General features: G+C 43.3%; 1 protein-coding gene across 1 annotated transcript in view; it reads left to right on the top strand.

Annotated features, from left to right (window-relative positions):
- LOC139416721 (plexin-A2-like) overlaps positions 1 to 14,603 on the top strand; it is a 466,777-nt gene extending 452,174 nt beyond the window's left edge. Inside the window, exons 28-32 of the mRNA XM_071165718.1 lie at positions 2,792 to 2,982; positions 3,253 to 3,422; positions 3,632 to 3,844; positions 7,397 to 7,547; positions 11,886 to 14,603. Of these exons, the coding sequence (XP_071021819.1) occupies positions 2,792 to 2,982; positions 3,253 to 3,422; positions 3,632 to 3,844; positions 7,397 to 7,547; positions 11,886 to 11,981 (821 nt within the window). The 3' untranslated portion in view covers positions 11,982 to 14,603. The remainder of the gene's footprint in view (positions 1 to 2,791; positions 2,983 to 3,252; positions 3,423 to 3,631; positions 3,845 to 7,396; positions 7,548 to 11,885) is intronic.
- The last annotated feature ends 3,109 nt before the right edge of the window (positions 14,604 to 17,712 follow it).

The raw sequence follows: 17,712 nt of genomic DNA on the forward strand, positions 1-17,712 counted from the left end.
TTACCGTCCTCAACAGTATACCGTCCTCAACACTATTATACAGTATTCCATCCTCAACAGTATACCGTCCTCAACACTATTATACAGTATTACATCCTCAACAGAATACCGTCCTCAACACTATTATACAGTATTCCATCCTCAACAGTATTCCGTCCTCAACAGTATACCATCCTCAACAGTATTCCATCCTCAACAGTATACCGTCCTCAACAGTATACCGTCCTCAACAGTATTATACAGTATTCCATCCTCAACAGTATACCGTCCTCAACAGTATTATACAGTATTCCATCCTCAACAGTATTCCGTCCTCAACAGTTTACCGTCCTCAACAGTATACCGTCCTCAACACTATTATACAGTATTCCATCCTCAACAGTATACCGTCCTCAACACTATTATACAGTATTACATCCTCAACAGAATACCGTCCTCAACACTATTATACAGTATTCCATCCTCAACAGTATTCCGTCCTCAACAGTATACCATCCTCAACAGTATTCCATCCTGAACAGTATACCGTCCTCAACAGTATACCGTCCTCAACAGTATACCGTCCTCAACAGTATTACATCCTCAACAGTATACCGTCCTCAACACTATTATACAGTATTCCATCCTCAACAGTATTCCGTCCTCAACAGTATACCATCCTCAACAGTATTCCATCCTCAACAGTATACCGTCCTCAACAGTATACCGTCCTCAACAGTATACCGTCCTCAACAGTATTATACAGTATTCCATCCTCAACAGTATACCGTCCTCAACAGTATTATACAGTATTCCATCCTCAACAGTATACCGTCCTCAACAGTATTATACAGTATTACATCCTCAACAGTATACCGTCCTCAGCACTATTATACAGTATTCCATCCTCAACAGTATACCGTCCTCAATAGTATTATACAGTATTACATCCTCAACAGTATACCGTCCTCAACAGTATTCCATCCTCAACAGTATTCCATCCTCAACAGTATTCCATCCTCAACAGTATTCCATCCTCAACAGTATTCCATCCTCAACAGTATTCCGTCCTCAACAGTATTCCAACCTCAACAGTATTCCATCCTCAACAGTATTCCATCCTCAACAGTATTCCATCCTCAACAGTATTCCATACAAGGTTTGCTTCAATCTGTTTTACTACAAAGAACTTGTTTAATATTTGACCAAACTCATGAAATAGCAATAAGACGGTGAAATGGGGTGTTTTTTAGTGTGTTTGTGTGTGTGTGTATGTGTGTGTGTGCATGTCTTTGTATCTGTGTGTCTGTGTCTGTTTGTGCGTTTGTGTGTGTGTTTTGTACTGCTTTAGAAAACAGCCGCTCCTCCTCTGGCTCCACCCCCATCAATCATAGCCTGGTACAGCAGGCAGAGATGTGCCTGACATCCAGCTGATTGATTTATATCAATTTAACGTTCAGCACTTAGCATCTCGTCTCAATTTACTGTGCCAGCGATCCCCCGCCCCCCAATAACCCGCTACACGTTCCCCCCTGACGCCTCACAAACACACACACCTGCGGCCCTCATACCCACCTCAGGTAGCCTGAAGCCTGATGCTGTGGTCACAGAGCTGAAGAGTAATCTTCCCCCATGGAGAAGAGAGGAAGGAAGAGAGAGAGGGTAGGCACCTGACAGTGTCATAAGATGGGATTTGAGACCTCAATTCACCCCACTGTCACACACAGAGAGAGAGAGACATATACACACATCCTGCCAGACCCAAAGGTCCCCAGGGGCCAACCTAAAGACAACTGCTGGTCTTTAGAACATACCACTTAGAGACGAAAGTCTCTGTAGTGCTCTGGGGCGTTGTTGTCCTGCGCTGTCCTTAGAAGCCAGGTGAGAGAGATCTGACACTGATCTAGAGTCCCACGAGACCGCTCACAGACTCAAACAGACACACACACACACTGTCGGGAAGGAAATAACTGCTAATTAGGAAGACTGGAGAGGAGGAGAGGAGGAAGAGCACCATTCCTTAGTGTCAAAGGAATGAGGGAACTGAGATTGGAAGAGGGGAGAGAAGAAAGGACAGAAAAGGGGAGGATGGCTGGAGGGCTTTACATATTAGAGATCTTTTGATGCATTGATTAGGACTGTGACTGAGACCCTTACAGTGTGGGGACAGCAGGAAAGAGACAATGATTTATTTTAAGAGGAGAGCCACGTCTCTCTCTCTCTCTCTCTTTATCTCTCTCCCTGTCTGTCTCTCTCTCTCTCAGATCTATTCAGAGGGAGGGATGATATGAAAGAGTGAGCGAGAGGAAGAGAGACAGAGAGAGATAATATGAGTGAGAAAGAGTGATATGATGAGACAGAGAGAGAGAGAGAGATGGTGAGAGAGAGAGACGGGGAGAGAGAGATGGGGAGAGAGAGTAATATGATGAGAGAGACAGAGAGAGATAGATGGGGAAAGAGAGACAGATGGAGAGACAGAGATTGGGAGAGAGTGATGTGATAAGAGAGATACAGACAGATGGGGGAGAGAGAGAGAGAGAAACAAGGAGAGAGAGAGAGAGAGATGCCCCTCCACTCTCTGGACTTAATGAAATATTAATGAGGTGCATGGCTCCTTTCATCTTTGGTATTTTATTAGGATCCATCTAGTCTAGTGAAAGGGAGCGGCTCTTGCACTCCAGAGACCCAACAGACACCTATCAACAACGATGGCCGGCAGACAGACACAGACCTGCAGGCAAATTAGAGAGGAGGTGTGTGTGTGTGTGTGTGTGTGTCTAATTTCTCTCTCCCTCTCTCTTTCCCACTCTAGACTCATCCTTCCGGTACACAGGTAGTCCAGACAGTCTGCGTTCCCGTGCCCCTATGATAACCCCTGACCTGGAGAGTGGGGTCAAGGTGTGGCACCTGGTCAAGAACCACGAGCATGGAGACCAGAAGGAGGGAGACCGAGGCAGCAAGATGGTCTCTGAGATATACCTGACCAGGCTGCTGGCCACCAAGGTAACCCCCAGCTTACATACTTATTTATATACCAACACACTGCATTGTCTCTCCATATTTCAATCCTACTACAGTAGGTTACTTTCAGTTCCTGTGGTTATGTTTACATACATTTTACAAAGTGGCTGGGGAGACGGTTGTATGTTATGTATCCCGTGGCTATTGACAGACTTTTGTCTCCATTGGTTCTCTCCTATTCTTTGAGGAAATCAGTTGTTGTTGAGTGAGTTTATGTAAGTCTGAACTAGAGTGTTCATTGTTTTTACCCAGGGTACCCTGCAGAAGTTTGTGGATGACCTGTTTGAGACGTTGTTCAGTACCGTCCACCGGGGTAGCGCCCTGCCCCTCGCCATCAAATACATGTTTGACTTCCTGGACGAGCAGGCGGACAAACACGGCATCCACGACCAAGATGTCCGCCACACATGGAAGAGCAACTGGTGAGGAACCTGAATGATGTAGAGTAGAAATGATAGGATGTATAATATAGGATGCAATGTGTATCAATGTGTATCAATGTGTATCTCTTAGTTATACAAAAGAGTCATGACTAAACTTTATCAGTGGATTCTGAGAGTGATTCTGACTGACCCATTTCTTTGCCCTCTCTCTCCCTCTCTCCCCCTCTTTACCTCCTTCTACCTCCCAGTCTTCCACTGCGGTTCTGGGTGAACGTGATCAAGAACCCCCAGTTTGTGTTTGACATCCATAAGAGCAGCATCACAGACGCCTGTCTGTCTGTGGTGGCCCAGACCTTCATGGACTCCTGCTCCACGTCAGAGCACCGCCTGGGCAAGGACTCTCCCTCCAACAAGCTGCTGTACGCTAAAGACATCCCCAACTACAAGAGCTGGGTGGAGAGGTATGAGTGAGACACAATATACACATGGTCATTTCCATGTAAAAGAACCCATGAGCACCAGCATATGGAGTTTATAGGAGCATATTCAATTGGGTGTCAAATGAAAGCTGAGAGTATTTGTTTTCCATCCTAAAAATGTGGAATTAACAAAGGCTTTGATTTCTGGTCAGACAGATGGAAAAGGGGTCTAAGAAAATATCTACCAGAAAAAGTCTTAAAACGTGTTAGAAATACATTAAAACACGATGTTGAAGTAAAGACCCCTGCCAACTAATATCAACACTTATATAATTTCAGAGAAAATGTTCTGTCTTCTAAGTTTAAGAAACCCACATATCTTTAAGATATTTTCTAAATTCTCTCCCTCGTGAGGAAGGAGGATAATAAAAGTTCACAGAAGTAACAAGTAAAGGTAGACCTACCACTTAGTTATAGTGGTTTTTACTAATATCAATTTTGTTTATGAATTATTAAGTGATCGGATTTCTGAAATTTCTGAAAAATGTATGCTATTGATACAATGGGAAATCATAGTAGTCCCAAACCACAATTGGGTTCACAAGTTAAGAAAGCACAGTATAGTACAGTATAGTATAGCACAGCACAGTATAATACAGCACAGTATAGTACAGTGCAGTATAGTACAGCACAGTATAGTACAGCACAGTGGAGGACAGTATAGTACACCATAGTATAGTACAGCACAGTATAATACAGTACAGTATAGTACGGCATAGTATAGTAGAGCACAGTGGAGGACAGTACAGTATAGTACAGCACAGTATAGTACAGCACTGTATAGTACAGCACAGTGGAGTACAGTACAGTGGAGTACAGCACAGTGGAGGACAGTATAGTACAGTGCAGTGGAGTACAGTACAGTATAGTACAGTATAGTACAGCACAGCACAGTGGAGTACAGTACAGTATAGTATAGTACAGCACAGTGGAGTACAGTATAGTACAGCACAGTATAGTATAGCCCAGTGGAGTATAGCACAGTGGAGGACAGTACAGTATAGCACAGTCCAGTATAGTGCAGCACAGTGTAGTACCGTATAGTATCGTACAGTATAGTACAGCACAGTGGAGTACAGTACAGTATAGTACAGCATCGTGGAGTATAGTATAGTACAGTATAGTACAGTATAGTACAGTGCAAGTATAGTACAGCGCAGTGGAGTACAGTACAGTACAGTATAGCGCAGTATAGTACAGCACAGTGGAGTACAGTCCAGTATAGTACAGCACTGGGGAGTACAGTATAGTATAGTACAGTATAGTACAGTATAGTACAGCGCAAGTATAGTACAGTACAGTGGAGTACAGTACAGTATAGTACAGTACAGTTTAGTATAGCACAGTGGAGTACAGCACAGTGGAGTACAGTATAGTACAGCACAGTATAGTACAGCACAGTATAGTACAGCACTGTATAGTACAGCACAGTGGAGTACAATACAGTGGAGTACAGTATAGTACAGTACAGTGGAGTACAGTATAGTACAGTATAGTACATCACAGCGGAGTACAGCACAGCACAGTGGAGTACAGTACAGTATAGTATAGTACAGCACAGTGGAGTACAGTATAGTACAGCACAGTATAGTACAGCCCAGTGGAGTATAGCACAGTGGAGGACAGTACAGTATAGTACAGTACAGTATAGTGCAGCACAGTGTAGTACAGTATAGTATCGTACAGTATAGTACAGCACAGTGGAGTACAGTACAGTATAGTACAGCACCGTGGAGTACAGTATAGTATAGTACAGTATAGTACAGTATAGTACAGCGCAAGTATAGTACAGCGCAGTGGAGTACAGTACAGTACAGTATAGCACAGTATAGTACAGCGCAGTGGAGTACAGTATAGCACAGTATAGTACAGCACAGTGGAGTACAGTACAGTATAGTACAGCACCGTGGAGTATAGTATAGTATAGGGCAGTATAGTATAGCGCAAGTATAGTACAGTACAGTGGAGTACAGTACAGTATAGTACAGTACAGTTTAGTATAGCACAGTGGAGTACAGCACAGTGGAGGACAGCACAGTGGAGGACAGTATAGTGGAGTACAGCACAGTGGAGTACAGTATAGTACAGCACAGTGGAGAACAGCACAGTGGAGGACAGTACAGTATAGTACAGCACAGTGGAGTACAGTATAGTACAGCACAGTGGAGAACAGCACAGTGGAGGACAGTACAGTATAGTACAGCACAGTGGAATACAGTACAGTATAGTACAGCACAGTGGAGAACAGCACAGTGGAGGACAGTACAGTATAGTACAGCACAGTGGAGGACAGTACAGTATAGTACAGCACAGTGGAGTACAGCACAGTGGTGGAGGGCACAGTGGAGGACAGTACAGTATAGTACAGTACAGTATAGTACAGCACAGTATAGTACAGCACAGTGGAGTACAGTATATTGGAGTACAGCACAGTATAGTACAGTTTAGTACAGTATAGGACAGCACAGTGGAGTACAGTACAGTACAGCACAGTATAGTACAGTACAGTATAGTACAGCACAGTGGAGTATAGTACAGTATAGGACAGTACAATGGAGTACAGTACATCGGAGTACAGTATAGTACAGTATAGGACAGTACAGTGGAGTACAGTACAGTATAGTACAGCACAGTATAGTACAGCACAGTATAGTACAACACAGTATAGTACAGCACAGTATAGTACAGCACAGTATAGTACAGTATAGGACAGCACAGTATAGGACAGCACAGTATAGCACAGTATAGCACAGTATAGGACAGCACAGTATAGCACAGTATAGTACAGCACAGTATAGTACAGTATAGGACAGCACAGTATAGGACAGCAAAGTATAGTACAGTATAGGACAGCACAGTATAGGACAGCACAGTATAGCACAGTATAGGACAGCACAGTATAGCACAGTATAGCACAGTATAGCACAGTATAGTACAGCACAGTATAGCACAGTATAGCACAGTATAGGACAGCCCAGTATAGCACAGTATAGGACAGCACAGTATAGCACAGTATAGTACAGCACAGTATAGTACAGTATAGGACAGCACAGTATAGGACAGCACAGTATAGCACAGTATAGGACAGCACAGTATAGCACAGTATAGCACAGTATAGCACAGCACAGTATAGCACAGTATAGCACAGTATAGTACAGCACAGTATAGTACAGTATAGGACAGTTCTTACAGTAAATGTGTTTTTGTAAAAGTATAAATTGTTAAAATGTGTCCTTGTGCATAGAGTTTTGTATTTGTTGAACGTTGAAATAAAAGGTTTTTGTTTGGCACATATTTTAAGTCTGAGCACAATGCTGTTACCGTAGAATTGCCCACATACAATTCTATATCCTTGTTTTATTACCGCTCATACAAACTGTTTTGGTCCTGGATACACTTGCATTATATTAAGTATTATATATGTACTAGTAAAATGTGACTAATATGTAGAAAATGAGGCTCAACTTTCCAGGAAAGCATTGTGGTATAGAATATGTGCATGTTGAGAGTGTCGCTCCCTGTATGTGCCTCCAGGTACTATGCCGACATTAACCGTCTGCCAGCCATCAGTGACCAGGACATGAATGCTTACCTGGCAGAGCAGGCCAGGCTCCACTCCACAGAGTTTAACATGCTCAGTGCTCTCAACGAGATCTACTCCTATGTCTCCAAATACAGTGAGGAGGTGAGTCCTGACACACACATATATACACACACACACACACACACACACACACACACACACACTGCAAGGATGGACATTCTAATAGGCTAGGCTACAATCCTATTAACCCATCTATTCACTCAAGGCTAGTTAAAGGTCATTCTTAACTCATTTAGAGTGTTTCTAGAACTTTCAGAAAGGCCAAGTTTCTCTAATTTGATGCTATTCTTAAAAATAACCATACTCTCCACTCTACCACATCACATAACCCATCCTAAGTACCATATGTCCCGGGCCAGTGAGAGCTGTAGCAGACCTGGCTGGGGGTGTATGATATGTGGAGGAGTGACAGGAACGGCAACTGTACAAGCAGCTCAGCATGCCGCCCCATCCCCTGAGTGGTGTGAAGGAACACAGCCATGTTCTCTCCCTCTCTCTGTGGCTCTCTGGAGCAGACCATTTGTCTCAGATCACAGGGAGAGTGAAGAGGGGGGTTGAGGGAAAGAGAGGGGAGAGATGGAGAGACAGAAAGAGAGTTAGAGGGACAGACAGAGAATGAGGGAGGGCAACGTGAGAAAGAAAGGGAGTAGAGAGAGAAAGAGAGAGAAAGATTTAGGAGGAGAGAGAGAATGATTAGGGGAGGAGGAGAGAGAGAATGATTAGGAGAGGAGGAGAGAGAGAGAGAGAGAGAGAGAGAGAGAGAGAGAGAGAGAGAGAGAAAGTGAGAGAAGGATGGAATAATGCGACAAAGAAGTGACGGAGAGAGGCGAAACAATGTGGAGAAAGAGAATGAGAGAAGACGGAAAGAGAGAGGGGAGAGAGAGAAGGAGAGAGAGGGGAGAGAGAGGAGAGAGAAAGAGAAAGGTTTCTGTAATGGAGACATTCCGGCTTTAATGTCAGCAGCTCCTCTGGGAGCCATTAGTCTGACCTTTATATTAGACCACATTCACAAGAATTAGGAGCCCACTCTCTCTTCTCTCTCACTTTCTTTTATTTTTATCTTTCTCTCTTCCACTCTCTCTTCTATCTCCTCTTTCCTCTCTGCCCTATAAGAGCTTGAAGCTGCTGTAGCTAGAACTAGGGCTCACTTTAACTCTCTCTCTTTAAACCTCTCATAGAACACCACTTTATCTCTCTCTCTTTAAACCTCTCATAGACCACCTCTTTAACTCTCTCTCTTTTAACCTCTCATAGACCACCTCTTTCACTCTCTCTCTGTAAACCTCTCATAGACCACCTCTTTAACTCTCTCTCTTTTAACCTCTCATAGACCACCTCTTTAACTCTCTCTCTTTTAACCTCTCATAGACCACCTCTTTAACTCTCTCTCTTTTAACCTCTCATAGACCACCTCTTTAACTCTCTCTCTTGTATCCTATCATAGACCACCTCTTTACCTCTCTCTCTTTTAACCTCTCATAGACCACCTCTTTAACTCTCTCTCTTGTATCCTATCATAGACCACCTCTTTACCTCTCTCTCTTTTAACCTCTTATAGACCACCTCTTTAACTCTGTATTTTAATCTCTCATTGACCACCTCTTTAACTCTCTCTCTTTATTAAACCTCTCATAGACCACCTCTTTAACTCTGTATTTTAATCTCTCATTGACCACCTCTTTAACTCTCTCTCTTTATTAAACCTCTCATAGACCACCTCTTTAACTCTCTCTCTTTAAACCTCTCATAGAGGTTCCATCTCTTTTATTGCCACTCTCTATCCTGCACTTTCTTCTCTCTTTGTCTCTTCTTTTACCTCATGCTCCTTCCCCACTCTAACTTTTCTTTCTTTCTCTCTCTCTCTCTCACACACACACACACACACACACACACACACACACACCCTCTCTCTGTGTCTCCTCTCCCTGTCTCCTGAGTGCTTATGCCCTTATCTGTAGCTGTCGGGGTTGTTTGTTCCTTGCCTGACTCCTTGTACGGCCCTTCTATGAACGGGCTAGAGCAATACTAAATGGATTAGGGAGATGGTAGACAGAGGGCGGGAGCTGCACCTGCATACAGCACAGCAGATTAATAACAGAGTGGTATGAGGAGGAGAGGCTCCGCTGGGCTCTGCTCTGCCAGCCTTGAAGAGCACTTAAGCAGCTGAGAGCGAGACAACAGGCAGGGAATCTACTATGGAACAGATTGCTGGAGCTATGTACAGACTGCCAACAGACCCTAAGAGAAACTAGTCTTCATTAATGTCTCCACAGTGTGTTTAGCACAATGCCTACAATGCTTAGTTATGGCAACACAGTTTATTCCTGTGAGGCATATCAAGCTTTATCAGCCCTTATTCTTGTTCAATGAACCACTGTTCACATAGAATACATTTCTGTCATTTAGAAAAAGGAGAGATTAGCTGCATTAGCATTGAACCATACCTTGGATCGATGTCACTGTGTGGCATGTGGCCCATACCTGTGATCTTATTGGGTAGTATTTTTCCTGTTTGATACAAGCACATGAAAAAGCCCCGCCAGCCACCGCGATGTCACGCTGATGTACATACAGCATGTCATGACTGTGTGACACTGCAGACAGCAGAGAGGAGACCCTGTCGGATTCCCCTTTGAACAAGACTTGAGAAATGCCACATTTATGGAGAGAGAAAAGCATAAGATGAAACCGAGAAAGGGCATTACACAAGTTGGATTCATCGGTTTTGTGTTACCATCTCCAACAGAGACAATGTTATATTCATTAAATAAAAAGCACACATGATCCCACCCATCCAACAGACAGTGAAGTCTGGACCTTTTGCGTGCTAACTGGCATAGACCAGAGTCATAAACTCAGCAAAAAAAGAAACGTCCCTTTCAAAGATAATTCGTAAAAATCACAGACTCTAGGCAATTAAGGTCAGAGTTATGAAAACTTAGTAAAGAGGCCTTTCTACTGACTCTGAAAAACACCAAAAGAAAGATGCCCAGGTCCCTGCTCATCTGCGTGAACATGCCTTAGGCATGCTGCAAGGAGGCATGAGGACTGCAGATGTGGCCAGGGCAATAAATTGCAATGTCCGTACTGTGAGACGCCTAAGACAGCGCTACAAGGGGACAGGATGAACAGCTGATCGTCCTCACAGTGGCAGACCACGTGTAACAACATCTGCACAGGATCGGTACATCCGAACATCACACCTGTGGGACATGTACAGGATGGCAACAACAACTGCCCGAGTTACACCAGGAACGCACAATCCCTCCATCAGTGCTCAGACTGTCCGCAATAGGCTGAGAGAGGCTGGACTGAGGGCTTGTAGGCCTGTTGTAAGGCAGGTCCTCACCAGACATCACCGGCAACAACGTCGCCTATGGGCACAAACCCACCGTCACTGGACCAGACAGGACTGGCAAAAAGTGCTCTTCACTGACGAGTCACGGTTTTGTCGGATTCGCATTTATCGTTGAAGGAACTTTTATGATTTTATGGTTGGTTACACCGAGGCCTGTACTCTGGAGTAGGATCGATTTGGAGGTGGAGGGTCCGTCGTGGTCTGGGGCGGTGTGTCACAGCATCATCGGATTGAGCTTGTTGTCATTGCAGGCTATCTCAACTCTGTGCATTACAGGGAAGACAACCTCCTCCCTCATGTGGTACCCTTCCTGCAGGCTCATCCTGACATGACCCTCCAGCATGACAATGCCACCAGCCATACTGCTTGATCTGTGCGTGATTTCCTGCAAGACAGGAATGTCAGTGTTCTGTTGTGGCCAACGATTGGAGAGTGGAGGGTGAGGGCTAGGGCCATTCCCCCCAGAAATGTCCGGGAACTTGTAGGTGCCTTGGTGGAAGAGTGGGGTAACATCTCACAACAAGAACTGACAAATCTGGTGCAGTCCATGAGGGGGAGATGCACTGCAGTTTTTCATGCAGCTGGTGGCCACACCAGATACTGACTGTTAGATACTGACTGTTACTTTTGATTTTGACCCCCCCCCCCCCTTGTTCAGGGACACATTATTCATTATTCATTTCTGTTAGTCACATGTCTGTTGAACTTGTTCAGTTTTTGTCTCAGTTGTTTAATCTTGTTATATTCATACAAATATTTACACATGTTAAGTTTGCTGAAAATAAACACAGTTGACAGTGAGAGGACATTTATTGTTTTGCTGAGTGAATACTTTATTAATATCATTCCTTACCATTCAGTCAACATTGGCAATGTTATACAGATGTAATTGAGCATTACATCAGCATACCCACCAGCAATTGTCTATATGTTCTATTTGAAATTTTCTTGCAGACTATTTGCATATGAAGGGTCTTTGCAATTGAAGGAGTCCCTGCATGTGGCTTCCGGGTTAGAGTGACACTAAATCATGTTGTTGTCCTGTCTCTAACCCCTCCCAGATCACCATGGCCCTGGAGCAGGACGAGCAGGCTAAGAAACAACGTCTGGCCTACAAGGTGGAGCAGCTCATCTCAGCCATGTCCCTGGAGAGCTGAGACAGACCACGGGATTAGACGACTGAACCGACCCGGGATGTCCATCAGCCACCCAACAAACAGTCCCGATACTCACCGTGTGATGGACACCGAACCACCACGGACCTGGGACATTTTTACATCCACAAACAAAGAGTTTTGTTTTTATCTTATTTTCCTCTCGTGCCATATTGCCACCACCTGGCTAAAAGACGCCATAGTCTCGGGAAACATGGAAGGTCATGATGATGATGTAAGGTGGGACGACCACACCACACACCTCCATAAAGGCTACATGGCATTTTTCTTTCCAAAGGATATTATTTTTGTGTTGTGTGTGTGTATAGCCCTGAAAGAGAGGTTTGTTGAGAGACAGAACAAACAGAGGGGAGATCTTATAGTCAGATACACTCTCCGTCTGCTCAACTCACAACAGAGACACTGAAAGAAGAAGGAGAAGAGAGATGGAGGATAAAGACTTCTCATGTTTGATTCCAGAGATATTGTTCCTGAGTTTTGCTTCCAAATGTTTATTTTTGTATGTGTACATTTTGATTTTATTGGTTACAGTTGAGCCATCTTCCTCTTGATACATACATGGACATTGTTGTACTGTACAAAGTCAAAGGTTGTGTTATAACACATGTTATAGGGTGGTGTAGCGATCAGAAAGACATGGTGCTATGTCATGTCTTGTCCTGCTCTCTGTTCTCTGTTCTCCTCAGACAGTATTACCATTCCTTATCAACATGATACTCGAGACCAAGTGGACAGAACCCAGCTCTGACTGTAACCCATCAGCCCTGTACAGAAACCAACCAAATGCATCCTCATCGTACGAGAGCGAACGGAACTCAGAACAGGCGACCTCTGGAGGGGTCAAAGTTCAAACAGCATGCTTATCAACCCCAAACCCCTTTACCCTGTGTGATAAGAGAAAATACACAGGTCCACAGAGTATGTTGGGTATAAGGACAAAACAACAACCAGCACCATACTGGTTTGTATAAGACCCTCCTCAGCAGTAACGTAATCTGTATGTACTGTAGGTTCTGTTTCATACATGTTAATGTATGTGAATGTACAAAAGCAGATGTGGGTTTTTCTTTTTCCTTTGGGTTTGTTTTCTAAACAAAATGGAGTTAGTTGAACAGAACTCTATAATGTCTAAATAGATGGCTAACTGAACATGTACTGAAAATTCATCCGTCCTAGTCCTTTGCCCCACTCACAATGTTTCACCTGTTACCAAATCTCTATCTCTATCATAGGAGGGTGTGTACTATGCCGTCTGTATTGTAGGCGTCTTTGCCGTGGCTACGCTGCCCTTAACGTACAAATACCATAATGTACTGGAGACTAGATTCTAGAGGCCTGCCAAGATGGGGACTGAGGCCGTCCGGCCGGTGGCAGCGATAGTGAAAATACTCCGTAATATAACCATTGTTTGTATCGCTTTTGGGGATCAGATCAAGTGTGTGTGTCAAACTTGCATGCATCGTATCACATGTCAGAAGAAGTGTTTTCAAGGTCTATCTTTGTTTTTTAAGTGCCAATGGATCAGGTTAGCTGGAGATGGCCAGCAGCTAAATGTTAGCAGACGTTAGTTTTCTACCCAACCAGTACACCAACAACAATGTCTTTCTAAAAGATAGTAAGAAGAAGCCTGTGTGGGTCTAGTTTGAGTAAGTGCCAAAAGATCCTGTCATTTAAAAATGATTCACTGATGTGTCCAAATCGATTAATGCTTTACAGAGGGAGCCAGCCACGCCGTCAAACTGAAGTAGAGTCTGTAGAGAGGTGCTCATGTAACTGGAAGCTAGTGAACAGGCAGCAGGTACGAAGGAAGGTACTGTAGTAGGCTCAGGAGAGACACAACTCCGTATAATAGTTACTAGTAATAGTTAAGAAGAAATATCTCAACCGCAAGCATGGACAAAAGAGGATATACACGTCAGACATAATGCATGTTACATTACCAGGTAGATCTTTGGTAAGATTGGATTGTCCTGTACCAAACTTAACCCATTCATGAAAGGATATATAGACTGACTTCCAGTGAGGAATTAAAGGGAACCTTACATGTACCTGTCAAAGCTGGATGACCACATACTGTAGATTCACTCTGCTGGATTAGTGACCACCACCATTCTGTTTTCTCCAGACTTTGATGTTTGCTCATTGTTTACATCAAGTACTTGAAACTAGGTAGTATTAAAGGTGTACAGTACAATTACATTATTTATGGATGGAGAAAATATAACACCAATGTTGATGGATGAAAGGTGCTTATTATTTTCTCTGCTGCCTTAGAACTCCAAATGAACCAACCATAAAACCATAAAAGTTCTCCTGATTCTTCTTCACCATTTCAACACTAATCTGCAGCCTCTGGTGGCTCCATTTTGTTGAATTTGACATTGTCTTTTTGATAAGGTACCTGGGCTGCCACGGTGTGTGAAGAAGTGAAAAGGTGAAGAGGTTATGACCTGGTTCTGTACAGGAAGGTGGGCGGTGATTCAGTCATCTCGCCAGAGCTGTTTGAAGAGTAGAGCTCAGTCAGAAATGAGAGAGAGAAACACTTTCATTTTTTTCTACTTTTTCTCCCCAATTGGTAGTTACAGTCTTATCCCATCGCTGCATCTCCCGACTCGGGAGAATCACCGGTCGAGAGCCATGCATCCTCTGAAACACAATCCGGCCAAGCCGCACTGCTTGGATAACCTGGAAGCCAATCACACCAATGTGTCGAAGGAAACACCGTACAACTGGCGATCGTGTCAGCATGCACTGCGCCCAGGCCGCCACAGGAGTTGCTAGTGCGAGATGGGACAAGGACATCCTGGCCAGCCAAACCCTCCCCTAACCCGGCCGACGCCGGGCCATTTGTGTGCACCCTCATGGGTGTCCCGGACGTGGCCAGCTGCGACACAGCCCGGGATCGAACCCGGATCTGTAGTGATACCTCAAGCACTACCGATGCAGTGCCTTAGACCGCTGCGCCACTCGGGAGGCCCTGAGAAACCCCTTTAGCTCTGGTTTCCTGCTTTGAAGCGCTTTGATCGGAGTGTAGTTGTGTGATCAGGAGATAGATGAAAAACACATCAAAACTGGTAAAGAGAAATGCAGTGAGACCACATGATTGGCATGGTATTAATATCTCCAGCCAAGGGGGGTGGATGGGTATAGGGAGAGAGGTGGTGGGGGGGGGGGGGGTCTGTTGGCCCCCTGGTAAGCAGTAACTACTCCTGCTCAACACAAATACTGTGTCTATAGGTGCACTCTAAATATAGACACAGACACTCATGCTCAAATGTACCTTGTATATTGTTATGCTATATTCTCCATAGTAGTAACAGATTAAAGGCCCAAGGCAGACATTTTTATCTCAATATCAAATCATTTCTGGGTAACAATTAAGTACCTTACTGTGATTGTTTTCAATCAAAATGGTCAAAAACAAAACAAAATAGCTTCTCAGCAAGAGCAATTTCTCAAGCAAAACTCCATCCCACCAAAACAGGCTGAAATTACAGGCGGTCTTTTCAAACAGCTCTTACACTTAAAGGGTGTTATCATATTTTTCACGATTTAACAGTATTAATCCACCTCATGTTTTTGACTGCACTGGGCCTTTAAAGGAAAAGGTGGGATTTGACTTGAACAAAGTTTGCTTTTCTCTTAAGGGATTTTTATTTAATGTTCTGTTTTTGATTTGTCTTTATTTTCATGAACTACCATTCACTGTTTTTGCTTCACTGTTCTTAAAATTATAAATCGAACCTTGTCTTTTGGTCAGCATGCCATAACACCAATAGAAAATACATTTCACACATCGTATTATTCCTTATCAAGTCTTAACTCACATCTGTCTGCATCTGACGTTTTGTGAAAGAGATTTTAATTGATTTTTTCATACTATACACTTTTGTATTTCTTGGGAGATGATGACATTCAATAAGAATTTCAAAGGTGAATTTTTTATAATTACGTTTGTTTGACATTCTGCAGCGCAGAATTGAATTTCACAGCCAGTTAATGGTCTCTGAGACGTGTTGCAGTTGATACACTTTGGCGATAGAATATTATTACACAGCGACTTCGTTCCCACTACAGAAGACATGAGACCTAATTGAAGAAGATTGTGCACTTTTCTGCTCTTGGCGCTGTAGGTGATGTAGTGATGGGTTTACTGGTATGTTTCATTACTCACAGAAAAACAATAATTATTCAACATTTTTCTTTTCTCATGTCAGTCGGAGGAATTGAACATCAGATTAGTAATATTCTCTTCATGTCAAAAATATCCCGGAAAATGAAATGAATATCCTTCTTCCATTCTAAACACAACACAATGTAGACACCCCTTTGTAGACACTGGAGTTCTGTAATATAATCAATACAAATAATGACAATGATCATAATAATGGCTGTCCTTGTTGTTTTATAAAAGTGTTGTGAAAATTGTAAGAAGGTTAAAAGTATTTAAAGAAATTGTTCTTGTGTTTTTTTTATTTGCTTTGGTTTTGTTATGATAATATATTATTGTGTACCTATTGTAAATATGAAGCACACCTATTTTGCAAGCCAAGGATTCACTTTGTACTGTTGTTATATATAAATAAACTTTGCTGGTTAAAAAAACACATAGAGCTGAAATACACTGCCTTGTCTGATTGACACGAGAAGAAACTAACTGCCTCTGAGAATCAGACTAGGAGAATCATGGGCAAGCATATTGCATGTATTAGCTACAGTACGACAGGTACAGGCAGTCATAAGTGGTAGATATTAGGTCTGGGAATTGCCAGGGACCTCACAATACGATATTATCATGATATATAGGTGGCGATACGATATGTATTGTGATTCTCATGATTCCATATGTGTTGGCCCAGTACATCACTGGGACAAGCTTCCTGCCATTCAGGACCTATATACTAGGCGGTGTCAGAGGAAGGCCCAAAAAAATGTCAAAGACTCCAGTCACCCAAGTCATAGACTGTTCTCTCTGCTACCGCACAGCAAGCGATACCGGAACACCAAGTCGAGGTCCAAAAGGCTCTATACCAGCTTCTACACCCAAGCCATAAGACTGCTGAACAATTAATAAAATGGCCACCCGGACTATTTACATTGACCCCACCCCCCCTTCTTTGTTTTTAAACTGCTGCTACTCGCTGTCTATTATACAGTGGGGAGAACAAGTATTTGATACACTGTCATTTTTATCATGGTTACGCTTCAATTGTGAGAGACGGAATCTAAAACAAAAATGCAGAAAATCACATTGCATGATTTTTAAGTAATTCATTTGCATTTTATTGCATGACGTAAGTATTTGATAAATCAGAAAAGCAGAACTTAATATTTGGTACAGAAACCTTTGTTTGCAATTACAGAGATCATACGTTTCCTGTAGTTCTTGACCAGGTTTGCACACACTGCAGCAGGGATTTTGTCCCACTCCTCCATACAGACCTTCTCCAGATTCCTTCAATGATAAACGCGAATCCGACCATCACCCCTGGTGAGACAAAACCACGACTCGTCAGTGAAGAGCACTTTTTGCCAGTCCTGTCTGGTCCAGCGACGGTGGGTTTGTGCCTTACAACAGGCCTACAAGCCCTCAGTCCAGCCTCTCTCAGCCTATTGCGGACAGTCTGAGCACTGATGGATGGATTGTGCGTTCCTGGTGTAACTCGGGCAGTTGTTGTTGCCATCCTGTACATGTCCCACAGGTGTGATGTTC

Source organism: Oncorhynchus clarkii, chromosome 9, assembly GCF_045791955.1.
Source record: "Oncorhynchus clarkii lewisi isolate Uvic-CL-2024 chromosome 9, UVic_Ocla_1.0, whole genome shotgun sequence".
In the NCBI taxonomy this organism is placed as follows: domain Eukaryota; kingdom Metazoa; phylum Chordata; class Actinopteri; order Salmoniformes; family Salmonidae; genus Oncorhynchus; species Oncorhynchus clarkii.